General features: G+C 47.4%; 1 protein-coding gene across 1 annotated transcript; it reads left to right on the forward strand.

Annotated features, from left to right (window-relative positions):
• On the forward strand, nt 1-26,112 carry LHFPL4 (LHFPL tetraspan subfamily member 4). The gene is made up of 3 exons (XM_019748325.2): nt 1-406; nt 19,765-20,001; nt 22,452-26,112. The coding sequence occupies exons 1-3, from the start codon at nt 1-3 to the stop codon at nt 22,550-22,552; spliced, it is 744 nt and encodes a 247-aa protein (XP_019603884.1). The 3' UTR covers nt 22,553-26,112.
• The last annotated feature ends 1,603 nt before the right edge of the window (nt 26,113-27,715 follow it).

The following is a 27,715-nucleotide window of genomic DNA, read 5'->3' on the forward strand; positions in this document are numbered from 1 at the left end:
ATGCTGCCCTCGCAGGAGGCCTCCAAGCTCTATCACGAGCACTACATGCGGAATTCGCGGGCCATCGGCGTGCTATGGGCCATCTTCACCATCTGCTTCGCCATCATCAACGTGGTGGTCTTCATCCAGCCCTACTGGGTGGGCGACAGCGTGAGCACCCCCAAGCCTGGCTACTTCGGCCTCTTCCACTACTGTGTGGGCAGCGGGCTGGCAGGCCGCGAGCTCACCTGCCGCGGTTCGTTCACCGACTTCAGCACCATCCCGTCAGGCGCCTTCAAGGCGGCCGCCTTCTTCGTGCTGCTCTCCATGGTGCTGATCCTCGGCTGCATCACCTGCTTTGCGCTTTTCTTCTTCTGCAACACCGCCACGGTCTACAAGATCTGCGCCTGGATGCAGCTCTTGGCAGGTAGGGCAGGGGCGGGGGCGGGACCCCTAGAACAGGTGCTGGGGAAGGGGGCTCCTTCCTTCTAGAACCCCTTCTTGGAGGAGTCAGAGATGGATTCTGCTCATCTGTCTAACGACACACCTCCTTGGCTGCTCCTCAGCAGCCACTGGGGGGTGAGGGGGAGGGTTATGAGAGAGAGAGAGAGACACCTTGGGGCAGGGGCTAGAACCTTAGAACTGGGTCTTTGGGATTGTGTGCTTGGATATGGGCAGACTGTATTTATTGATAGGTTAGCATTATGTTAGAGTCTCTGGTGGCTGTTTTATGGGAAATAATTATCTGAATGAGGAGTTACTCTAGGTGTGAGCAGTGTGTGTGTGTGTGTGTGTGTGTGTGTGTGTGTGTTGAAAAAGGCATGAGATGGGGAATCAAGAGATCTGACTTTGAGCTTTCACTTGCTGACATCATTAAATTGGGTGTTTCACTTTACTTCTCTGAGGCTCAGTTTCCTCATTTGTAAAACAGTGAAGAGGATGCCAAGAACAAATGAAAGAGTATCTTGTAAACTTTAAAGCTCTGTGCTAAGATAAAGGAGGACAGGAGGAGGCTGTTTATAGTGTATCCAATGTTTGAAATGTGGGCGATTGACAGCACCTGGCAAATGGGTCTCTGGAGGACAGGTCTCTGTCCCCTACCACCACCCAATGCAGGAAGGGTTCTGGTGCCATGCCCAAAGAGAATGAGCTCCTGAGACCCTCTGAAATGTTTGGCTAAGATAGATATCTTAACCTAACAATCAAAGAAGGGCCTTTGGGAATAGGAACTGCTGAGACAATTTTCCAGGATCCATTAGAGTCCCCTACCCCCACCCGCATTTCGATCGAAGACATATTTTAAAGATTCAGCAACTTGGGCATTTGCCTAATTGCAAGCAGGGAAGAGAGTTGGGCTGGGGAAAGTGGGGCCAGAGGATGGGGGAGGAGGGCTGATGAAAGCTAAGAAAAAGTTTGGAGCCTTCCAGGGTGAGAAGGAGAAGGGAAAATATGACGGTCATGCAGCAGAGATGTTTGTTTGTTTTTTAAGATTTTTTTAAAAATTATTTGTTTGTTTGTTTATTTTTTAAGTCAAGTTGTTGTCCTTTCAATCTTAGTTGTGGAGGGTGCTGTTCAGCTTCAAGTTGTTGTCCTTTCAGTCTTAGTTGTGGAGGGTGCAGCTCAGCTCCAGGTCCAGTTGCCATTTTCTAGTTGCAGGGGGCACAGCCCACCATCCCTTGCAGGAGTCGAACCAGCAACCTTGTGGTTCAGAGGACATGCTCCAACCAACTGAGCCATCCGGGAGCTCAGCGGTAGCTCAGTTCAAGGTGCCGTGTTCAATTTTAGTTGCAGGGGGCGCTGCCCACCATCTCTTGTGGGAGTCGAGGAATTGAACTGGCAACCTTGTGGTTGAGAGCCCACTGGCCCATGTGGGAATCGAACCAGCAGCCTTCGGAGTTAGGAGCATGGAGCTCTAACAGCCTGAGCCACCGGGCTGGCCCCAGCAGAGATGGTTTTTGAAAATAAGCACCTCAAGGCATTCAACAAGTGTTGGCCCCTTCAAAATAAATTAAAATAAAATAATGACATAACTTAAAAGTCAGGAGTATCTGGCTTCAGGCATGAATGGATCCAGATGCTTAAACAATGTCATTAAAATATGTCTCCCTCCATTTCTTGGTTTTTCTGTGTTGGCTCATTTTTAAGTCCACTTCTCTCTTGAAGGTGATAAATAAGGCTACCAGCAGGTCTGAATTTACATTGCTTCAGCTTAGCAATGCCTGTGGAAGAAGAGCTCCTCTAACTCAATGGTTCCAGCAAAAGTTCCAGGGCTGATTCTCATGGGCTCAGTTTTGGTCAAGTGTCCACCTCTTAATGAATCAGCGTGACTTGTCTAAGGCCTCAGCCACGTGCCCGTCCCTGTAACACATGGACTGATAGTTGAGACAGATCAATTCCTGCAAAGAGAAGTCAAACCTGACCACTGGAAGAGGGATACGTTAGGTAAGATAAGTGCAGAAAGAAATGGAAACCCAGGGCAATCAAGAAGGCTGCTGGCTTAGTTGGACATCGAGGCTTGGGCAGGACAGGTGTGAGGTGTGGGAGAGCATTCTGAATGGAGAGGAAGGTCGTGGGCAGAGACACAGAGGTGAGAAAGCCACATAGGGGAACGGCGGGTGGAGAGGGCAGGAAGGAATGATGGGACCAGTGTGCAAGGCTCTGGATACTGGGTCAAGGAATCTGGCTTCAATCAGTAACAGTTTGAAGGTGCTATGATGTTTATTATTATTCAGGGAAAATAGCAGTTAACACTTTATGAGCCTTTATGTGTGATCACTTGCTAACATTTACATGCCTACTGTTATTTGATCCTCATAGAATCTATGGAGGAGGTGACCTTATCGATATTTTATAGATAAGAACACTGAGCCTCAAAGAAGCAAAAGTCATTTGTTCAAGGTCATAAAGGTGGTTAGTGGTGGAGCCAGGATTATAACTCCGTCTGTTTGACGCTAAAGCCCAAGGATTTATAAAGGAGCATTCATGCTGGGGATAGTGGTGTGATGTATTTGCATTTACCAGAGTCAAATGTAAAGCACAGGGGCTGGCAGTCCCAGGTCGCCCTTTATGGAGTTAGGGGTCAGCTTTGCAGGGCTTCTCAGGATGTCTCTGTGACTCTTTACCTGGTCTTTCCCAGGGACTAGGAAGACACAATGTGCCAGCTTATGTTAGATATTTTCACATTTATTATGTCATTTAATCTTCATCTGTGAAAGTGACTTGCTCAAAGGCCACACATCTAATGAAAGGTGGAGATGAAACTTAACACAAGTCCAAAAAGATCTGTTATAGCTGTTAGCTCTATGTACTCAATGTTTACCTGTGGGTTGGGTGAAGTTAGCCAAGGGGAGGTCGCTGGCTGGAGAGAGACTCAGGTTGGAAGCCTGGCTGAGGGTCCGAGGGGGCAGTGTGGGGTCGTGGTTTAAGAGCAGAGGACTTAGAATTCCCACTCTGCCATTTCTCAGCTGTGTGGCCTTGGATAAAAGTGTTTTCCTCTCTGAGTCTCAGTGTCCTTATCTGTAAAATGGAGATTATTATTGTACCTACTTCAGAGGTGGTAGAAAGAAATATACAAAATGAAGGGTATAATATGCTGGGTGTAGTTCCTGGTGTATAGTAAACACTCGATAAATGATCACTTTTATTCCTGTAACGTAGTCTGAGTGAAGAGCAGTTTGTGAGAAGTCCCTGATGCTCAGGTGGAAAAGTTTGGACTTGCTGGGATAATCGAAGGCCTTGCGAAGTCATAAACTATCAGCTAGGAAGGGTCTTACGCATCAGCTTGCCCTACTCCTTCATTTTACAGATGAAAAAAACTGAGTCGCAGAGAGAAGAGACAAGTTCATGATCCCAAAGTGAGACCCTCTATCCACAGAAGGGAGATGATTCTGACCCAATTCATTCAATATTGAGTGCCTACCATGTGCCAGGCACTGCCTGGTGCTGGAGTCACAGCAGAGAACAGAGTGTGTGACATGAAGTGGGAGCTGGGGGAGACTGAAGGTGGAGATTGCATCAAGGGCTGGTTGGTAATACAGAAGCGAGATCTGCCGGCCTTCCAGATGTGTGTCCTGAAGCAGCAGGGTCTCGGGGCTAGGCCCAGAAATGACAGGAGCTCCTGTCACTATGGCACAGAATATGCATCCACGTTTCTTGCTGTTTGTTTCAGATTTGGTTTAGGATTTTATTCACCCAATAAGTCTTTGTTGATATGTATGACCCTGCTGACTACATTGGGGGAATTTCTTTCCTCCTTCCTTTCATCCCTCCCTCATTTTCCTTCTTCCTCCCCCAACTCTCCCTGTCACCCTTCTTTCCTTCCTCCCTCCTTCGTGCCCTCCTTCCCTCCCTCCCCCCTTCCTTTTTCTCTCACATCAATCCTTTACTGATGCCTCCTCTCGGTGTCAGGCACGGTGATAAGCTCTGGGAATCCTGATGAAGAGCCCTCACTCCCAGGGACACAGGTTTTCATAGTCTAATGGCAGAGGCAGGGAAGAAAACAGACCATCACACTGTGTACAACACATGCAATGACTGAATCATGCACAGCGTATTCTGGGACGCGAATGGGACTTCTGACACAGTTAAAGACAGCAGGAAAGTCTTCTAAAAAGTAACAGCATTTGAGCTGAGTCGTAAGGAATGGGAAGGAGGGAGAAGGCAAACCAGGCAGAAAAGACAGTACGATCAAAGGCATGGAGGTGGGACATAGCCTGGTGTGTTTCGGGGACTACAAGCAATTAGGGCCAGGAGAGGTGCAAGTTGAGACGGGGAGATGGATCATGCAGACCTTCGAAGCCACGGTAAGTTTAGACGTTACCTATAGGCAGCAGATAGTTGACTTTTTAAAAATTGTTTATAAATTTTCCGGACATCTATTTACTTTTTGGAAAAGTTATTATATGCAGATGATACAAAATTCAAAAGGTAAAAAGGTATACAATCAGTCATGAGTCTTTTTCTTGCCCTCATCCTCCAACGATCCTCCCAAAGGCAATCACTATTACCAGTTTCTTGCATGTCCTTGCCAAGAATTCCCATAAATATACAAGGAAATGCAAACAATATATATTTTTTTACATAAGTGGTATATTACTTACCTATTGTTGCATAACAAATTACCCCCAAGCTTAAAGCAACAAGCGTTCATTATCTCTGTTACTGTGAGTCACAGGAATTTGGGGAGCTGGAGGAATCTAGCCACACTCACGTGTTGACAGGAAACCTCAGAATGAGTGATACAAGAGAGAAAGAAAAAGAAAGAAGCTACACTACCCAACCCCCTTTTTCAGTAACAACTTCGTTGAGATATAACTCATATGCCACACAATTCATCCATATAAAATGTACAGTTCAGTGATTTTTAGCATATTCAGAGTTGTGCGGTTATCACCATAATCAATTTTAGGATATTTTCAACTCAAAAAGAACCCTTATGTCCTATAGCTATCCCCCCCTCAACCTATTCCCACAGCAACCACTAGTCTACTTTCTGTCTCTATAGATTGGCCTACTCAGGACATTTCATAGAAATGGAATCATATAATGTATGACCGGCATCTTTCACTTACCATAATGTTTTTGAGGTTTATCATGTGGTAGCATGTATCAATGCTATATTCCTTTTTGTGGCTGAATAATATTCCATTGTATGGATGTATCACATTTTGTTTACCCAGTTATCAATTAGTGGACATTTGGGTTGTTTCCACCTTTTGGCTATTTTGAATAATGCTGTGAAATTTGTGTACAAGTTTTTGTGTGGACACATGGTTTCATTTCTCTTGGGTGTGTACCTAGGAGTGAAATTGCCAGCTAAATGACAACTTTCTATTTAACATTTTGAGGAAATGCCAGATTGTTTTTCATTGTAAATTCCCACCCGCAGTATGTGAGTGTTCCCATTTCTTCATATGCTCATCAACACTTGCTATTATCTAACTTTTTTATTATAACGATCATACTAGGTATGAATTGGTATCTCATTGTTTTGATTTGCGTTCCCATAATGATTCGCGGTGTTGAGCCTCTTTTCCTGTGCTTATTGGCCATTTGTATATCATCTTTGGAAAAGTATCTATTCAGATTTTTTGCTCATTTTTAAAATTGGGTTATTTTTCTTTTTATTATTGAGTTGTGAGTGTTCTTTATATACTCTCGATATAAGTCTCTTATCAGATATGTGATTTGCAAATGTCTTCCATTCTATGGCTGTCTTTTCATTTTCTTTGTAGTGTTCTTTGAGCACAAAAGTTTTTAATTTGTGCAAAATCCAATTTATCTATTTTTTTCTTTTGTTGTTTGTGCTTTTGGTGTCATAACTGAGACTCCATTGCCAAATCCAGGGTCACAAAAATTTACCTGAAGGTTTTCTTCTAAGAGTTTTATAATTTTAACTCTTACACTTAGATCTCTGATCCATTTGAGTTAATTTCTGTATATGTGTAAAGCCAGGGTCTAACTTCATTCTTTTGCGTATGGCTATCCAGTTGTCCCTCCCAGCACCATTTATTGAAAAGATTATTCTTTCTCAATTGAATGGTCTTAGCATCTTTGTCAAAACATTAATTGACAATAGATATATGGGTTAACTTCTAGACTCTCAATTCTATTCCATTGATCTATATGTCTATCCGTATGCTGTATCAGATTGTTCTGATTACTATTGCTTTGTAGTGAGTTTTCAAGTCAGGATGTGTGAGTCCTCCAATTTTTTTTTTTTCAGGATTGTTTTGGCCATCACACTGCCTTTTATGTCCTAACGTCAGACATCATATACCATCACTTTTGCCACACTCTATCGTTAGAAGTGAGTTAGTAAATTCAGTGCACATTCAAGGGGAGGAGACTACACCTCCTCTTCTTGAACGGAAGACTATCAAAGAATTTGTGGACATAAGAACCACCATAAATGGTAGCATACTAAATGTTTGGTTTGTCTTGCTTTTTTCATTCAACAATACATTTTTGAGGTTGTTCCACATTACTATATATAAAGAGCTACTTTTTTCTGAAGAGCTGCATAATATACTTTTGTATAGCTGTATCATCATGTATTTAATCATTATTTGAGTTGTTTACAATATTTTGCTATGACAATATTTCAGTGGATAATGCTGTATATAAATAACTTGATACGTATATAAGTATAAGGATAAAATGAGACTCTGGGTGGTGAACACACAATGAGAGATATAGATGATGTATTACAGAATTGTACACCTGAAATCTATGTAACTTTACTAACCATTGTCACCCCAATAAACTTTAATTAAAAACAAAAGGATAAAATGAAGACCTAGAGTGAAGCTGCTGGATTAAACGGTCTGTATATTTACAATGCCGTGAAATCCAGCCATAGCGCCCTCTCCTCCCAGCCGCAGTCCATGGAAGTCCCTGTTTCCTCACCTCTTTGCCCACTGAGTGTGTTATCAAATATTTTACTTTTGCCAACCCAATGGGTGAAAAATACTCTGTTATACAGTAGGTAGTCATTTGCCTGTTTCTGGTTATGAATGAGGTTGAGTACCTCTTATATCAGCTCATATATGCTTTTCTATCAGTTAATAGTATTTTCCTCTTTTATATGTAAGAACTCCTTACATATTAAGAAAGTTAGCTCCTTGTCTGTGATGTGAGTTACAAATATTGTTTCCCAGCTTATCTTTTGACTTTGTCTATGGATGTTTTCCCCATGGTGAAATTCAATTTTTCTCAACATAAGCAAATCATCCTGTATGGCTCCTGGGTCTAGTGTAATACCTGGAAAGATCTTGAAGTATTTTGAGCATGGGGGAAACATACCAGATCTGGCTGTTAGTGGAAAGGCTGGGGTAGAGGTGTCAAGAGGATGAGGGCTAAAACTATCCTTATTCTGAAAGCCTCTTAATTTTGTCTTTTTCTTTTCACTCCTGTTTCATGTTATCCATCATTATCAACCTTACTTTTATCCCAGAGCAGTTTAATACCATAATGAGACACCTGGATCAGGAGTCTGTACCTGACACATAGTAGGTGCTTAATAAGTGTCTATTAAATGAATGAATGAATGAATGAATGAGTGAGTCACAATATCTGATTTAAGTCCTTGCTCCACCACCCACTCCTCTGGGAGCATATTCAGTGGTCAGACAACCTGAATTTGAATCCCGAGTGTAGCATGACCAACTAAGTATCCTTAGGAAGGTTGTGTAATTTCTGAGTTTCAGTTTCCTCCTCTACAAAATGGGGACAAAAATAGTAACTACTTCACTGGGCCATTGAAGGATTGATTGTAAATATGTGTACAGACCCTGGCAGAAAGGGAACCCTTAGTAACTGTTAGCTGTTCTGTCTTGTGTCAAATCACTTTGGCTCCAACATTCCGTGGCCTGCACTAGAACAAGGGAGGAAAGGTTAAAAAGTGGAAAGAATTGGGAGCTAAGCCCAAAAAGTAGGTAGGACTGGCCTATGGAGAGCTTTGAAAGTTGGGTCTTGGAGTTTGGGTCTTATCCCTAGGTGATGGGGAATCACTTTTAGGCACGGCGTGACCAGGGCCAGATGTGGGTTTAGGAAGATGATGTGGGTGGCTGCTGGAGGCTTGATGGGAGGCAGGCAGCCCAGGGAGAAGGCGAGGCAGTGGTCCAGCTGAGAAGTGCTGAGGCTGGGGGAGGGCGAGGAGGAGAAGGATTGGGACCTATTTAGGGGACCAGCAGGTGTGCTGGGGTGAGGACAGGCAGGTGTTGCAAATGACTCCAGCTTTCCTCCTTGGAAAGTTGGGTCTCTGGAGTGACATTCCCGAAGGACACAGGAGCAAGGTCAGGTCAGTCTGGGAAATGGTGAATTTGAGGTCCCTATGGGATGTACAAGAGGAAAAGTCTGACAAGCAATTGGATATTCAGGTGTGGAGCTGAGGAGAGAAAACTAAACTGAAGATGTAGATAAGGCTGAGTAGGGGCTGCAACTTCCAGGGGCGGATATATGGAAGGAGGGAGAAGAGACAGCTTAGAAACACCAACCGCAAGAGGCAGGGGAAGGAGGAGCCAGGAAAGGAGCCTTGGCGAGAGGAGCCAGAGAAGCTGCTCAAATTAGCAACCAAGAAACTGAAAAGGATGGCCTTGAGAAAGGATGCCTGCCTGGAAGAGCCAGAGGGCAACTGGAAAGAGATGGAACCAGCTGGAAGGGCCGTGTCCAGAACTGAAGGGAGTGCGACAGGATGACAGGATGTGGGGAGAGCACACAGCCTAGCACGGAGCGGCTGAGCCTGGGCAAAGGGGTGCACCTGGCAGGTTCAAAAGTTAGTAAGAGGCTGTGGGCTCCATGCAGGCTGGGCCTGGAGGTGGAGGACCAGTGTAAATACTGTTCCCAAATAATGACCATTTAAAGTGATGGGTGTTCCATGTCCCCATAACAACGTTTATGGCACCAGATACAATTATTTGTGTTCTTAACAGTCCTTCTACTCAACTATGAGCTCCTTTAGATCAGGAAGCGTGAGCTGGGGACTGAATGACTTAGAGGAAGAGTGTCCCAGGGGGAGGGACAGGTCAGTGCACAGGCCTCCAGGTGGGACTGAATGTAACATTTTTTCAGGGATAGAAAAGAGGCCAGCGTGGCTGGAGGGGAGGTAGAGAGAGCCTGTGGGCCTTGTAAACCTGGACCAGGCATCGGGGTTTTATTCTGAGTGCAACTGGGAGCTTTTGGAGAGCATTAAACAGGATTGACACCACCTGTTTTGGACAGTTCACTCTGGATGCCAAGTGGACAATAGACTGTGATGGGGCAGGGGTTGGAGCAGAGGAGCTATTTAGGAGGCCACTGCGATAAGCCAGGAGGGAGAGCATGGTGGCTTGCCCAGGGGGTGGCAGTGAAGATGGAGAGAAGATGCCTGTCCTGGATATGTTTTTGGAGCCAATGGGCCTTGCAAATGGATTGGCTATGTGGGGTGAGGGAAAGGATGGAGTCAGGGTACCTCCTAGCACTGGGGAGCTGGATGGGGAGTGGGGAGCACAGGCACAGGAGTCCCGTCCTCTGAGCTCCCCAGATGACAGAGGTACTAAGATTGGGCCTGGATCTTTAAACCCAGTGGGTCACAAGTGACTGTTAGGAGAGGTCTGTCTCCCTGAGAAGCCCCTGCCCTAGGTTGGCATGGTGAGGGAGGAGCAGAGCCACAGCTCAGACCTTGTAGGGAGGGGCTTGTGGGTAGACTTCTCCTGGGGAGGGGAGGGAGTGAGTGAGTGTGTGTGTGTGTGTGTGTGTGTGTGTGTGTGTGTCCCTGTTAGAGGTTTTCCCTACTGCCTCCTACTGCACCAGGACAGGGGAGGCGTTCCCTGGGAGAGCTGTGGTCCCGACATGGACACAAACCCTTCACTGGGCTCCTCTCAGCCCCAATCTCAGCCTGACCCTGTCCAGAAAACTGTCTAAAACTTGAGGGAGGGACTTAAAGAAGATACCAGCAGCCCATCGATCGTGTATTCTATGCTTTGCTGCTTCTCTGTATATCACATTCTCTCAGACTTTTACTGATTTGTAACATTATCATTGTTCTTTGTAGAACAATTTAAGACTATAGATGAGCAAAATTAGACCCATAATTTCACTCTCCCAGAAATAGTCATTCTTAACTGCTTGATCTATACTCATGACAGTACAGAGTACTGATTATATGAGCAAGCTCTTGAGCCAGACCGTCTGGGTTCAAATTCTGGTTCTGCAACTTACCAGCTGTGTGACTTTGGATAACTTGGACAGCCTCTCTGCTGTAGTGTCCTCGTCTGTAAAAAGAAGATAATAATGGTACCTACTCTTAGTGCTGTGGGGATTAAATGAAGTAATCTGTGTATTTAGTATAGTGCCTGGCGTAGTGAATAATTCTACATAACTTTGCTATAACTATGTATTTTTCCCAAAGTGAAATTATGCTACTTATACAGCCTTTTGAAACCGAACATATCTTGAATATTTCCTGTATAAGTAAATCTTCCTCAGTATAATTTTAATAGCTGGGTAGTACTCCATGGTATGAAAGAGTTATATTTCTGTACTTCTGGATATTAAGTTGTTTCTTTCCTTCCTCTCTTTATTATTTCTCCCCTCCCCCTTCATTTCCCTTTTTCTTCTTTCTCATCTTTTCTCTCTTAAAATAACAATGTGATGGACAGCCTCAAAGCTAAGTCTTAGAGCAAATCCATGAACATTTTCTTTCTTTTTAGCATTTTCTTAGGATAAATTCCTAGCAATTGGCAAGCTCAGTCAAAAAGGGCTTGAAGATTTTCATTTTTATGTTTTTATGATGAATCCATTATTTCTACAAGTTACATTTGGTTTGCGCATTGCCATTCTTTGTTGCTTTAATTATTTCATTCCAAGTGAATGAAAATCTCTGGCAAGAGTCATTTACTAGTAATCAACTCCACCCACTGGATGGTTTCAATAGGGAAGTTATTCACCTGGTTTCAAATTCAAAAGGTGCGTCAAGTTGTCAGTACAACATCGCCCTCCTACTGGTCCTCCAGCTACTCAGTTTGTCTTCTTACTAGAAGTAACCGGGGTTATCAGTGTCTTATAAATCCTTCCAGCAATATTTTACGTTCATGCAAGATGATACTCACACATATTCTTTCCCCACTGTCATGTGGGGTCTCAGCTCCTGCTCCCCACATAAGAACGCCGGATATGGTGAGACCAAAAGGGAACACCCACGGAGGCATGGATAGGGGGTTCATACCACTATATTCTTGATAGCAGTTGGTTGAGACACAAAAGCAAACATCCACCAGTACCCCAATGAGGGGTCTTCCTGCACCCCAGTCTCGCTGGCGGCCGAGCGAGACACAGGAAGTAGGACCACATGATCTGCGATCCGCCATCCACGCTTGCTAACCCCACTTGCTAGCCACACTCCACAGTCCGCTTCTCTGCAAACCAACCAACCAACCCCACGTGCTAGCCGCAATCCGCGCTTGCTAGCTTAGCCACGGCAGTTGTATTAGTGGCCAATGGCTAACTGGTTACAGCTGATGGCCAACTAGTCACAGCTAACGGCCACCTACTACCCCAGCCAGCACCTTTCCACGTGAGGCCGAGAGCCTGGAAACTGCTCTCTGGGACTCTGTTCCCACACCCACTCTTTACAGAATGCTAGCATTGTACCATATGTGCTGCTCTGAACCTGGCCTTTCACTTCGCAGCATGTCCAGCTGTGGTTCCACATCAGCACATAAAGAGCTTCCTCCCGCCCTCTGACTGCGTAGTGTGCCACTGCATGGGTGTACTTTTGTCCGTGACCTCCCGATGGGCATTTAGTTTATTTCCAGTGTTTCCGTATTACACACAATGGTATGCAGCCTTTTTTTAAAAAAAAGTCAACATGTATAACATACTTACAGAAAAGTGCAAAAATCATCAGGTCTACAGCTCAGAGAAATTCCACAAAGTGACTATGGCTATGTAAACAGCACCCAGATCAAGATCGTCGTGCCCCCATCCAATCACTACCGTCCTGACTTTCAATCCTGTAGATTAGTTTGGTCTGTTTTTGAACTTTATGTGAACGTAATCACACTTTCTCCTCAACGTTATGACTCTAAGGTGCATCTAAGTTGTAGCAGGTTGCAACAGTTTATCCATGCTCATAGTTATCTAATATTCCATTGGGTGAGAATGCATGATTGATTTCTCCATCACGGGGTGAATAGTCATTTGGGTTGTTTCCAGTTTGGGGCTATGAATCAGGCTCCTGTGAACCTTCCAGTACAGGTCCTTGGTGAACACAGCTGCACATTTCTGCTGGGAGCACCTGTGGAGAGGACGGCTGATTGCTTGGGGATGGTGGAGGAGGCTCAGCTCACAGACATACTATGGCGAGCAGCTTTTGGAGGCTTTTGATCTACCAGGTGGGGCTGCTCTCCAGCACCTGCACCCTCTGAATGGGTAGGGTTTTTCCTTCTCTTCACGAGGAGGGGCCTATTACACAGAGCCTCTGGGGACCTGTGGGAGGTGAGGGGGCCGAAGGCTCTCTTGGTAGCCTGTGCAGCCCCTCTCTGTGCTCCAGCGCCCCTGTAGCAGCTGAGCCTCCTGCGTAACAGAGACCCGTTCCTCCATCCTGCTGAGCTTCCATCTGCAGGGCCTGGGTGCAAGGGACCCAGGCAGAAAAGAAGGAGGTGGCACATCAGAGAGGCCACATCAGGAGAGAGGGGGATAAGGCCTTATCCTGTCAGCTCGGGCTGACACAGCAAAATACCACATACTGCGCAGTTTAAACAACAGACATTTATTTCCTCTCAGTTCTGGCAGCTGAGGAGTCCCAGATGAAGGTGGCGGCGCGGTTGGGTTCTGGTGAGGGCCTTCTTCCTGGCTTTAGGTGGCCTCCTTCTTGCTGTGTCCTCATAAGGGGGACAAAGAGCAAGGTCTTGGTGTCTCTTTTGATAAGGGCAATAATGCCATCATGGGACCCCACCCTCATAACCTCATCTAACCCGAAGTACCTCCCAAAGGCCCCACCTCCAAATACCATCACATTGATGATTAGAGCTTCAACATAGGAAATTTGTGGGGACACAGTTCAGTCCTTAGCAAGCTTCTTTGAAGTCTGCTCAGGGACAGAAAGCCCCAGGGAACATCCAGTCTGACCCCCCAGTAATGGATACTTGCTGTGGTGTGTCAGGAGTGAAGTGGACAGATGAGCAAAAATAGAGGCCTCCCTGTAGGAGTGCCCAGCTCAGTGGATGTCCTTAGAAGAGGTGTAACAGTATTATAATAAAACTGTTAAAATAGCTAAGCATAAAATGCATCATTAAAAAGCTTTATGTAGTGGCGCTGGTTGGCTCAGGTGGTTAGAGCACAGTGCTCATAACACCAAGGTCGCCGGTTCGATTCCCACATGGGCCAGTGAGCTGCGGCCTCCACATGTAGAGTGAAAACAACAGCTCGACTTGGAGCTGATTGATCCTGGAAAAAACACACTGTTCCCCAATATTCCCCAGTAAAAATTAAGAAAAAAAAGATTTAAAGAAAATATACTAAAATATTTAAAAAATAATAATAAAATAAAATAAATTAAAATAAAAAATATAAAAACCATAGATGGGATTGGATTACACTATATATAGTATTCTGTACCTTGATTTTTAAATTTCTTAATATATCTTAGAAGATGTTCCATGACAACATACAGAGGGTGCCGAAAAAATGTATACACATTTTAAGAAAATAAAAACTGTATTAAAATTGTAATACAATGAATAATGCTAGCATTCATTTGATTAACATCATCTTTTGAGGGAATATCATGCTACACACACATTGCTACCATAACTCAATTCAACTTCAAAAAGTGATACACATATAACAACTCTTAAAATGTGTACATTTCTTTTTGGCACCTCCAGTATACGATTGTGCTGCATTTGTTTTAATGGCTTTCAGTATTCCATGGCACGGATATACATATAACCAGTTCCCACTTAATAGACATTTCAGTCCTTTGTTATAAACATGGGGGTGCAGTGAACACGCTGTACACATAGGATACATTTCTGAGTCAAGGGATAAGTGCATTTACAATTTATGGATACCGCCGTGTTGTTTTCCCAATGTGCCACCTTTATGCTCCACAATGAGGCGTATCGCCATTATAATGATGATGGTGACCACCCAATCTACCTCATGGCCTTGAGAAGTAGATATCACCATTCCTATGATGACAGAACCTAGGTTCAGAAGGGTGAAGTGACTTCCCAAGGACCTACAGTTTAAAGTTTTTTTCCAATATATACATATGATACAAAATTCAGAATGAATAACATTGTATCAGTTAAGACTAGGTTTGGCTGCATGTCATAGGAATTCCCAAAATAATGGTGGTTATGACCGACAGTTCTAGTCCTTTTTGTAAAATGAATGCCCGAGAGTTAGGCAGTCCAGAGCAGGTATGGTAGCTCCTGAAGTCATTGGCTCCTTCCAGAGCTCTGCTCCACCACTCCTGGGCTGTGGCGCTTGTTCTCATTGTTGAGAGGGCTGCTAGAGCCCTAGCCATCACATCTGCATTCCCATCAGCAGGATGGAGGAATGGATGAAGAAAACGGGGGCAAAGAGCACATTTTAGCATCCTTATAAACCTGTTTATGTAAAGTTGTTTCCTTGAAGATACATAACACATCTGCAGGCATTTTTACGTAATCTTGTGGCATAGTCATCCAGCTGCAAGGGGGACTGGAAAATGCAGTCTTTGTTCTCAAGAGGTGAGTTCTCAGCTAAAAATTGGAGCTCTAATAGTAAGGAAGAAGGGATGAACAGGTAGTAAACTGTTGGTTTCTATCATGGTTATATGTAAAAATATCTCCTTCCCCTGGCAGTCACTGTTAACATTTCTTGAATATCTAGAAAAAGGCTTCTTTTGTCCAAGATTTTTTTCCACTCTGCCAAGGGTTGCCATGACCTGTCCCTACTTCACCCTTAATAATTTGCCCCTCCTCTTCTCTGTCGTTTGATTCTCACAAAAGCTCTATGAAATGAGTAGGGCAGATGTCATGACCCCCATTTTACAGATGAAGAAACCGAGGTCCAGAGAGGTAACTTGACTTTGCCTAAAGTTGCACTGTAAAAAATGAAGCTGAGGCTCCTGTTGGTGCAGTACAAGGCAGGCAGTGTTTTATAACTTCAAGGAGAAAGTCTCGGTTTGGTGCTAGTGTGTCTTTAACTCCTCTCACACGTACTATTATAATAAGTCTTTTAAACAAGGGAGCAGCCCTCAGACTCAGAGCACTTGGCAGGCAAAAGTACCTAGCCAGAATCTAAGTACATTGTTTTGGTTTCATTATACTTATATTTATAGTTTCCTTCTATTTGTGGCAAATGATCCTGCTTTCCTTTTCTTTGATAGTCATAAAGCTCACTTTTTCAGTAAATGCCTCTAAGTTAAAAAGTGAGTCTATTCAAAGGAAAACATTAAGTAAAGATCTGTCTGGGTTTGCATACAGATCCCACCATTTACTGTGTGATGTCGGATATGATACGTGGTCCTTCTGAGCCTCAGTATCTTCTTCTGTAAAATGAGGACGATAGTTTTTTCCACCTCATAGATTTTGTTATAGGATTAAATGAACTCATGACTGTCAAGAGCTTAGCACCTTGACACAGAGTTAAGCACTCAATACTATTTGTTAACATTATCATCACATTATTCATAATATTAGTATTATTAATCTCAATTTTGTCCCAGCACCTCCTGGCTGCTTTGAGCAAGGATAGTGGGCTGTAGGGTAACTGGATAGAGACGCCCCATTCTAGGGCCTCTTTCCCTATACCAGTGGTTCTCAATCAGGGACAGTTTTGTGCCCCAGGGGACATCTGGCAATTTCTGGATAATTTTTTTTATTATGACTGGGAGTGGTGGTGCCCCTGACATCTGGTTGGTAGAGGCTAGGGATGATGCTGACCATCCCACAATGCACAGGACAGTCCCCCGCCATGAAGAATTATCAGGTCAAGTGTCAAAAACACTGCGGTTGAGAAATCCTACCCCATGCTGCACCCTGCACTTGTACCTGTGCCTTGAAGCAACCAGCTCTTCAGCCAGCTCATTATTTCCAAAAGAGACTTGAACTTGTACTCCAGAGACCTCAGCCTCACGTTCTTCATCCAGCAAATGGGGTGCTGAAATCTACCTTGCCTGTAGTGATTCCATCTCCTGATGGTTGAACCTCTTGGTCACTCCCCTGGCCTATGCTGTCCCTAAGTGGTCTTTTCCTCTCTTCCCCCAGGTCCAGGGAAAGCCATGTGGTTGGCTTTTCTCCTTTTGCTTGACTTCTGGATGTTTCCCATTCCCATAGTTACCACCTAAAACACTGGAAGAGCAAAGCAGACAGAGAGTGAGAGATGGAGGGAGAGGCTCCACCGCCAACCAGCCTCCTTGGAGCACCCTGTTGTTCTGCGCTCAGCCCCTAGTCCGTTTCTTTCCCAGAACTGCTTGACATGTGTAACTATTCTATTGTGCGTTGACTTGATTTTATTCCTTCCAGCACACCTCTGCTCCCGAGGTTAGAAACCATGCCTGCTAGTGTCCCCAGAACCCTGCCCAGTGCCTGGCGCTCAGAATTTATATGTGGAATGTACGAAGGAGAGCCAGAGAGGGGAAAGGGCCAAGGGATAGATACAGAGAAGGAAGAGAAGCTACATAAGGAAGAGAAGAGAAGGGCTGTTGAATGATTGTTAAATGCTGAGAGATCAAAACAGAAGAGGAAGAGCGAGGGTCGAGACTGAGACTTGAGCACGGTATAGACTAGCTCAAGAGAGGGAGAAGGATGTAAAGGGACAGATGCAAACAGAGAAAGGTGGAAAGGGTAGAGAAAGAAAGAAACGGAGACACGCGACTAGAGAGAGAGAGAGATGCGTAAGTGGCGAAGCAGAGAGAGATAGAGAGGAGGTGCAGGTGCAAAACCAGGAGAAGAAAACCTCATTGAGGGCTGAGCACCGGTTGCGGCGCGGGCTGGAGCCAGAGCAGGCACGGCTAGGAGCTCCGGATGCTGGAGCAGTTTCCATGGAGACGGGGAATGTTCCCGGCGGGAGAAGAAACACTGCACGTACCCCAGGAGGGAAGGGCCTGAGAGGAGGCGGTGGGGCTGGCTGGGTTTGCCCTCTCCCCAGTCTCTAATCTTCCTGCTTCTTGAGGGTGGAGTGGGGTGGGGGTCGGGAGGGGAGGGGCAGCGGAGGCCGCGCACTTGCCTGGGGAAGGGCCCTGGGGACGCTGCGGGCAGGATGAAGGGCTGTGCTGAATCGTCTCGGTCTCTCCCATTTCCCCACCGTGGCATTTGATCCTCCTTCCCTCTCCGTTAGGGGCCTGAAGGGCTTCGCGAAGTGTCAGGGATACATGGGGAGATGGCTGGGTCAAGCCTTCTCCGTAGGCTCCTCCTCTCTTCCCGCCCCGTAAATGCTGGAGCACCGCAGAGCTCGGTCCTGAGTCTTCTCTTCAGTTTCCATAACGTCCAGACTTAGGAATCTGTGTGCCCACAGTTCCCAAAGTTACATCTCCAACACTGATTCCCCCACAGCTTCCCTCTCCATTTGGGTGTCTAAGCGCATCTTCAAACCTGTTGAATTCTTTAAATGGCCCAGCTCATTACCGCCTCAGGGATTTTTGCATTTGCCATTCCCTTTGCAGGAACCCTTCCCAGCCCTTAGGTGGCAGGGAGGGTGTTCCACTGGAGCTGAGAGGAGGCGAGCATTGCAGAGAGGAGGAAGCCCTGCTAGAATGTGTGTGTGTGTGTGTGTGTGTGTGTGTGTGTGTGTAGTCACACTGCTGTGGGGAGCCCTGTATCAGCATGAGGAGCATAACTGGGGTGGGGGGGGGGGCAGGGATACTGTCAGGACCACTGTCTTATCACAGGAAGGAGGCGGGATGAGGCCAGGTGGCCGCTGGGGCCTCTGGAGGGAGCTAGCAAAGCTGAAGGCCCCCTCCCTATCCTGGGAACTAGGTGGGCTTTGTGGACATGTCGTGGTCAGAACTGACCACCACCCCAACTTTGTCATCACTGTCATCTAAAGTCCAGGTTAAGGACCCCGGGGCCTGGTGTGGAACCTCTGGGTCTCAGACACAGTAACCCAGTCGCTGGCGGAACTGTCAGACACTAAGGGTGACATCAAACCGCAAGCATAGTCATAAGTCTGCGGCCTCCAGCATCGCAAGACTAAGAGAGACCACCCGCTATGCGGCCCACTGAGTCTGGTGGGTTCTGATTGGCTGTGTGGAGCATGTGCCCCTCTCTGAGCCAATCAGTTACCAGAAGAATGCAATGTACTGATTGGCTCAGACTTGGGTCCCACCCACTAGGCTAATCAGTGGGGAGAGCCTGAGATTGACAGAGGTGAGTCACTAAACACAGGAGTGGGTGCCAATGAGGGAACCCAAACCCCCTTCTCTCCAATTATTCCCTTATATTGTGATTTTTATTTTTATCATTATGACTAGTTTTAATAATAACAGCTAACATTTATCCAGGGCTTACTGTGTCAAGCACTTAATTTAACATTTGCTGCCTCCTGTAATCTTTATAATCACTTGAATGCCAACATTACCCCCATTTTACAGATGAGCCTCTCTCTCCCCTACTACACGGCAATCTCTGCGAGGCTAGGGTCCAAGTACCCCAGTAGGTCCTCAGTAGATACTCCTTGAGTGTGTGAATGCCTGGGACTGTGCCAAATGTCTTAAAAATATTAGGTCATTTAATCTGCACAACCACTCTGTGCGGTAAGTACTGATTTCCATCATATAGACACAAACAGGAGGCACCGCCAAAGTCATACACTAAGTGAAAGAACTAGGCTCAACCCCCATCGTGCTCACCCCAGCCTAGTCACTGAGCGGAGGGCTGAATGAGAACTTATTTCCAGCGTCTTGAGGTAAAGGAAAGTGGCGCCCAATAAACATTTGTTGAATGACCTAAATACATACATACGTACATAGACACAAACATACACAAATAGTGATGAGGTCGGGAGAGGGTAAGCCTGGCCAAGATGCTAACGGGAGCTGAAGGAGGTGACAGTGATGTGCTATTTTCTGCTATTTCCAGGAAGGCTTCCTGGAGGCGGAGTTGATTTGATGGGGGTGGGAAAGGGAATTGTGGGTTCCCTAAAGCTCTCTGAGGCAGGGGCCATCTCAGGCTCTAGATTTTCTGCAACCCACAGGAAGCGGTTAACAGGCTCTAGGGTTGATGGGTGGAGTGTGGGGCGCAGTCGGAGGAGGGCTCCGGGGAGTCATCACCCCCTTCTCTCTTCCTCACTGACCGCGGCCTTGCACCCTCTCAGCTCTGTGCCTCGTGCTGGGCTGCATGATCTTCCCCGACGGCTGGGACTCCGAGACCATCCGGGACATGTGCGGGGCCAAGACCGGGAAGTACTCCCTCGGGGACTGTTCGGTGCGCTGGGCGTACATCCTGGCCATCATCGGCATCCTCAACGCCCTTATACTCTCCTTTCTCGCCTTCGTGCTGGGCAACCGGCAAACAGACCTGCTTCAGGAGGAGCTTAAGCAAGACAACAAAGGTGAGTGGGCCTCCCTGGGTGGGCGGCTGCCGGCCTGGGCTGAGGGGTGAGGGCAAAGTCTGCCTCTTGAAGGCAAGGCAACTGCAAAGCCAATGGTGAGGCAAAATTTGGGAATGGTACAGACAGTAAGACCACCTTGGAAACAATGTGGCATTATCCCTCAGACTGGAACATTTGCTTGCCTGTGACCCAGCAAACCCACCTGTGAGTATAAACCCATGAGAAATAGGCAAGAATGCTCTTGCAGCAGTTTCAAAGTAGCTACGAACCAAAAACAGCCTACATGGCCATTGACAGGAGGATAGTTCATAAATGTGAAAATGAATGAACCTCAGTTATATTAACAGAATGGATACATGCTGGAAACAATATTGGGGGAAGGGGAAATGAAGTTCCAGAAGATGACATGAGATTTTTATTGAGCTCAAAAACCAAGCACCACTAAGCGATGTCTAGTTTAAACATACATATATTGTTAGTAATCCTGAAATGAGAAATCCAAACAGTAGGATGGTAGTTACATATGGTTGGGGTGGACAGGGAGAAACCAGAAACATAAGATAGGGGACAGGTAGGTGGGTACGAATTGTTGGTAGAGTTACAGTTCTTGCATGGTGGGCCCACAGATGTTTGTTACAGTATTCTTTATACCCAGTATATTACATATATGCTTCTGTACATATCAAGTAACATTAAAATACAATAAAGAAAAAACTTAGGCCAGAGTCTCAGGGGTCACCACTTTTATCAGATGCTTCTCTGTGCATCTTCCTACCAGATCCATTCCTTTACAAAACAGAGAGTAGTGTTACTTGCCAACATGACTTAGGACAGGCATCAGTCATCCTAAAGAAACCCCCCCTCAAATTGCTTTTTGTGCTCCACCGGGGAGCATGATAAATGACTAAAGGTCTGTGTTTATCATTTCACGGAGAACCATCTTGCCCTTTTAACCCAACACTTAGCATTACAGAAAATGAAGGAACTGTAATTCTCCTTTTCAGGGCTGTTACTATACTATTACTGGCAACGGCACAATGAACATCTTTGTATTTTCTTGGTGTCTTTCCAGAAGTGGAATCGCACACTTAGCATTGTAATGAATGCCAGATTTTTCTCCACAGGAGGATTGGTCTTCTAACCCAAGAGCCCCCCGGAGTAAGGGAGACACTGCATGGCATGCGTGGCTAGACCCCCGTCTGTCTGGGTGTGCTGTGAGAAACTAGTCATTTCCATAGTCACACCCTTCCTGGAGACCTTAGCACATACTGGGTCTCTAGCGCTTCCCATGAACCATATTCACCTCTTGGAGTCAGTCTCTCATCTATAAAATAGGGATAACGGTGGTAGGGTTATCTCACGTGGCAAGGGCAGTTTAGTATTATGGTAGAACCCTTGGACGATGAGAGCAGAGTGTCTGTGTAGGAAGCAGGCTGAGCGAAGAAATGACTTCACCTCCTTGAGCCTCAGTTTCCTGCATGAGGATGGTGAGAATAGTGCCACCTGACAGGGCTGTCCTGTGAAGCAGAAAGGTTATGCCTGTAAAGGGGCACGTGGTGCATGCTCAGTAAAAGCTGTCACTCCTTGCAACTCTCCATCAGGCAGGCATCATGACCACCATTTTACAAATGAGAAAGTGGAGTCTAGAGAAGTCCAGCAACTTGTCCAAAGTCACCAAAGTGGTAGAGCCAAAATGTGAACCCAGGTCCAAGTCCAAAGGCCATGCTCTTTCCCCTGCTTGCCCCCTTTTCAGGCCGCTCCCAGGCTGCTGGCTGCTAACCTCAGCTCTGAGGCTCCTGCCCCTGGACAACTTGACCCGCTGGGGTTTCTGTGGTGTTGGTGTAAGGTCAGGGCCTGCCCTCTGGTGGCAGCTTCCAGAAATGCAGGACTAAGGCAGCCATCTGGCCTTTCTGAAGGGCCTCCAGGATGTGACCTGTGTGAGGTGGACTCACTCAGTGGCCTCCCCTCCCTCCCCAAAAGACCTAGCATCTCAGTGTTAAAAGTGACATCAGGGGGCCCCAGTTTGCCTTCTTTCAGCATCCAGTGATCTCTGTCCCTCACTGGGAGCTCAAGATGAGTGAGCCTCAGAGTTCAGTTCTGAGCTAAAGACCTCTGGAACAAAAGTAAGAAAAATAAATAAATTGCTATCATGTCCAGCATTTACCATGTGCCAAACACTGCAGAGTCCCTGGCTGGTGTTATTTATGTCTTTCTGACCCCTCAGAAGCACCCTGTGAATGAGGCTGTTCTGCCCATCTTACAGGTGGGGAAGTTGGGACTCAGCAAGGTCCAATGGCCTGCTCAAGGCCATCCAGCTAGATAGAGGCCTGGTTGGCATTTCAGAGTCTGTGAAGCTCATCCATCTGCCCTGCTCTGCACTGAGGAGTGGCCGAGGGGAGCCCCAGGGCCCCAGTGGTCTCTGACTTTCTCCAATTCTCTCTTTCTCTTAGATTTTGTGGGCTCTACAGTAAGCTCCGTGTTGCGGCCAGGGGGTGATGTCTCTGGCTGGGGAGTCCTCCCCTGTCCCATTGCTCACTCACAGGGACCCTGAAGGCCAGGATCCAGCCCAGGAATTGACCTGCCCTCAGTGTATCCCATCTCGTGCCCTCTCATCCCTCCACTCAAGCGCCAAGGGAAGACCTCAATCGGACTGACTTCTCACCTGCTACCCGACCACCAGCTCCAGGCTTTGAAGAGAGGTTGGGATTGGGTGTAGCCTGGGGGAGGGGAGAGGCCCTGCAGACTCCGGGAGGGCCTGATTCTGCCTCTCCCTCAACTGACCTAAGGGAGCCAGACGTCCCTGGGGTGTCTCCTTTTCTCTCCAGGCCTGGGGGACCCTGCAGTGTCTCCAGGGGAAGGAGGAGCTGTGATTCCAGTTCCCCAGGCTCCCTCTTTCAGGGGGCTTCTGCCTGGCTGTATCCTGGCCTCCTCTGGTCCCTGCCTCCTGCAGAAACTTATTCAAGACACTGCCCTAGGGCGACTGGACTCTTTCCTATCTTTTTTTTTTTTTTTTTTTTGCCAATGATGGTTACATCGTTTTTGCAGAGCTCCAGGTGCCACCCGCCTCCCCAGGGCTGCTCTGCCCCTGCTCCAGCCCGCTCCCAGCTCTCTCCAAGGACTCTGAGCTGCACCGAGGGAGAAAGCACAGGGCCTCCCTGTCAAGTGCTCACTGGGTCCTGTTCAGCCCAGAGTCTGAGAAAAGACAGACAGGCTGTGAGGCTGCGAGAGGAGGAGCTCTGACTCGGGGCTGCCTGGCCTCTGCTGGGCTGGCTCAACCTTGACTGGACCCTTGACCCCAGCCCGTTTTGTACAGCACAGACTCCTTGGCTCTGTTGTCAGGGTCGGAGGTTGGGGAGGAGAGCGCCCAAGAGTGGGGAGTTAGGGGATGCGTCACCCCTCTGCCCGTTCTCATGCCGCCTGACCCTGGGCATGTGCCAAGGGCAGAGACTGTCTTGCCTCTTTGATACTTTTCTGCATAACTTGAACTTGCAGGTCACCTCTGAACAGGGTACCCCCTGTCCCCATACCCAGGCCTTGTAACCCTGTCCCCACCTCTTCCTTCTCCTTGCCCACCTCTCGCCTTGCGTTATGCCCAGGGTCTGCGGCCCAATGGGCAGTGCTTGGAGCCGCGGCATGAGTGTGTGTGTGTATGAGCGTGTGTGTGTGTGTGTGTGTGTGTGTGTGTGTGTGAGGGGGGCAGATGAGGAGTCTTCTCTCCCCCTCTCCTCCCACTGTGGGGAGCGTCTCCTTCCACTTAGCAGGGAGCAAATAAGGAAGACGCCAAGTGTTTCTGGACTTCCCTTGCTGCTGCGTTGTCCTGGCGGTACAGCCATCTGGCCTGGGGTGTGGGCAGCCCCTTTCAGGCCCTAGTTCAGGCGGCAGGTGGGCTTCCTCCAGTGTGCCTGCTTCTGTCTGAGGGTGCTGGTGGGCTGGCCCCCTGTGGAGAAGGAGTGTGAGACCCCAGCATTTTGTTATGTTGGCCTCAGCCAAAGAAGAGCTGAAAAGCAGTGAGTGCCATGTATTTGCCAACCTTGTGTTCATTTCCATCAGATATGGACCTGAGAGGAGGGTTTCCAAGACAGACCCTAGAAATCCTCTGCCAGAGTCCCTGTTTGGACTCTAACTGGGATCAGATGCTGGGTCCTGATAGGATTCCAGAAACCTGGAGCTTCCCAAGTCCTGACCGCCCCACCCCCACCCTCTTACTCCCTCCTCCTGGGCAAACACCTTCCCCCAGTTCTCTGCCCCCCACTGCAGCCCCCTCGCTGGCACCTTCCCCAGCAGGCTGCCTGCAGGTGGGCTGGACACCAGGGTCCCAGGGGGAATGGGAGGGTGAGGGGAGCCTCGTGGGACAGAGGGAGTTGGGGGGCAGAGTGACACCAAAGCCCAGTGTTGGAAGGCTGCAAGGGGGTGGGGCTGGGAGCAAGTGATTAGGAATGGAGAGAAGATAGGTGGGTGAAAGAAAATAAGAGACAGGAGAGGAGAGAGGGAGACGGAGACGTACAGAGACAGAGCAAAGGGAAGGGGGATCCAAAAAGGTACAGAAATGGAGAAAGGAGAGGAGATGAGCGAGATTAGAGGGGTCTGGTGAGGGAAAGAGAACCTGGGATGGACAGACTGAAGAAGGAATAGGGATAGGGAAGGAAGCAGATGGCGAGATGAGTTGTGGGAAACCAGACGAATGCAGGAAGAAATGGAAGGGGACGGAGAGGAAGATGCAGTAGGCTGAGGAATGGGGGAGAAGCCGCTGTGAGGGGAGAGCTCATTCCCCCACATTACCCACTGGCTCAGAGGACCACCAGACCCTGTGTGCCTTGTGGAGAATTTAGAACTTACCCCCTAGGAGGCCGAGGCCTGGGTTCCAGGCAGCCGACCCTGACCCTGGGAACAAACAGTCCGGATGCCTGCTGAGGGGTTAGCGCCGCTGGAGCGGGTCAGCGGTAAAGAAAAGGGAGGTTAGTTCCTTTGGGTGACAGTGTTTCCACGTCAGCGTCCACTCAGCCAGCTGCGGCCCTGACCGCGGAATTTGGGGTTAGAAAAGCAGGGTTGGGTGCGCTGAAGGAACACCAGGGTAACGCAGGGAAGGGGAAGAGGTTGGAGGGGGGGCCAAATCATGGGTGTCCCTGAGGCTTCAGCAGAGGTGGGAGTAGAGTGGGCAACAGATGAGTCAGCCAGGGCCCCAGGGGGAGCCGTGTGGCCATATCGAGGCCCAGGTGTCTCCTGGGGCAAGGAAGCCACGGTGGCTGGAGGAGGTTTGTGTTTCACCTTTCCCCAAGGCAGGCGATTGGGCTTTAGCCTCCGGGAGAGGATGGAAGCAGAGGGGGTGTCTCTTACACTTTAGGTCCCCAAAAGAAGCTGAGCTTTGAGCCGGCCTCCGAGATGCTCCTCCCTTAATTGTGACTGAAGCAGAGGTGCTCCCCAGCTTTCTCTGCCCTGGTCTGGGGACTACTTCACTATAGGCTTAAGTGGCCACAATCTAGGTGTGGTTTAGAGCCCTGGCTGGTCAAGTCCTTCTGGGTCCCAGGATGGGAAAACTTCCCTTTTTGGGGACCAGTCCCCATGGAGGAATACACTGTTTTCCTGAGGGAGTGATCATGGGTAAGAACAAGATCCTTTCCATGCCCGGAATTGCCAAGATGTTGGGAGCTTATACGAGTAGATAAGGCTGTGGAGGAAAATTCCTTGGCATTCTTTTGAGATTCCTGCTTGGGCTCAGGGGAATCCCCCTTCTGCAGCTTCCAGTGTGAACTAAAAAAGGGAGACCCTCTCTTTGAAGAAGCTGGGATAGTCCCAGCACGAGAAACTTCCACAGGCCCCTGCCTGGATCAGCGCTAGCCTTGGGGTAGGACTGGAGTTTCCTGAGAAGGGAACAAGGGAGCCACAGTTCTTCCAGAGCTCTGACCAGCAGACCTCAGAGGGCCTGTGCTGTGTGTTGTTAGGATAGCTTGGTGTTGTCTTCATCCCATTAGTAAGTTCTGTCTGAACGTGTCCTCGCTGTCCATTGTCCAATTTGATAACACTTATTTCAGTCCTGACCCCTTCTGCTGCTGCTGGATTTGAGCTTCAGTGCAGGTGGAATGATGTTCAAATAAAGAAACACTTTATATCACCCACGCTCGCTTCTCCTTTTCTGAGTTAGTCCTCAGGGAATCAAAAGGAGGTGAGATTCAACCTGAGCCTTTGTACCAGGTTTGGCTGCATAGTAACAGGTCTACTACGGACTTAACAGGATCATTTATTTTCCTGCCACGTGAAGTCTGGAGGTAGTCAGACCATGACTATAGCCCCGTGTTATCAGGAACCCAGGCTCCCGTCTTTCTGCAGTACCACTTGCAATCCTGGCTTCCATCCTCCAGGATACCTCATGGTCCAAGGTGGCTTCTGGGCCTCTAGTCACTTGGTCCACATTTCATTTGAAGGAGACTTCTGGAAATCCCATAGGACTGACTTACGTAGCACACCTAGCCGAAATGTAGTCTAGGGGACATTGCCACCCCAAATAAAATTAGATTCTGTTATCAAGGAGAAAGAGGAGAATGGATGGAGTGAGCAGCTGGCAGTCTGTACACTCCTGATTGCACAGGCCATGCCTCTGGACTGAGGACTCTGACGAGAGCGAACAAGGCTCCATCCTTGTCTGCCTGTGTGGCCTTGGACAAGCCCCTTCACCTCGCTCTAAATCCCCATTGAATAAATGGGGATGACGATCGTGACCTCAAGGGTATTATAAGGAACAATGAGGGAATGTATGTGAATTGCTTCACATACAATTGCTAGCACACTGTTACCTGCCCCAACTACGTTTATTACAATTTTTGAACTTGGGAATTGAATCTTCAGGCAACATATTTTGAGCACTCAGTATAGACTAAGCACTTAAAGAACAAAAAAGGACTTAACGGTCAGTCTGGTTGGGGGATGACATGGAAAAATGTAAAATTGGCTAGGTGCAGGATATTGTGGGTGCCCTGGGCAGGGACATCTTACATGGCTTTTGGTGGGATGGATAGAGCCGGGGATGGCATTACTGTACAATGATTAGAAATAAGGCAGGCATGGGTCAGGAAAGCCATTCATGAAAGAGAAGGCAGCTTGAGGAAAGAGATCAAGGTAAGAAAAAGCATGTCCGTGCAGAGAACTAAATGCTGAACTACAAAGTATGAGGCAGGGAGGGTCCAAGACTAGTCTGGAAAATAGGCAAAGGCCAGATGATGACAAAACTCGAAGGCCATGTACAGGAGTCTGGATGTGAGAGCAATGGGGAAACATGGAATGATTTTAAGCAGGAAAGGGACACAGTTGGATTTGCATTTCAGAAAAATCACTCTGGCTTCAGTGTCAGGGAGCTGAATTAGAGGGAGACAATTTTTATGAAAGGGAAATCAGAAGCTTAGCCTGAAGCAAGGTGTGGCAGTGGGTTTGAGAGAGGTAAGAAATTTGATATTCAGAAGGTAGAACTGAGGACACTCGGTAACCGGTTGATTGTGGATAAGGGATAGAGTGGCGTCAAAGAGGACAGTTAAATTTCTTGCTTGAGCGACAAGAAAATTTGCCAGTATAGCAGGGGAGCAAGATGATCAGTTCAATTCGTGATGTGCTAAGTTTTAAGATGAATGTGGGGCTGATGGAGTTGTCCAGTAGTCAGTTGATTTATATGGATTTGGGGGCTCAAGAGAAAGAAAGATCTGGACCAGAAACATAAGCATACAAGTAA

This window comes from Rhinolophus sinicus, linkage group LG10 (assembly GCF_036562045.2).
Source record: "Rhinolophus sinicus isolate RSC01 linkage group LG10, ASM3656204v1, whole genome shotgun sequence".
Taxonomy (NCBI): Eukaryota; Metazoa; Chordata; class Mammalia; order Chiroptera; family Rhinolophidae; genus Rhinolophus; species Rhinolophus sinicus.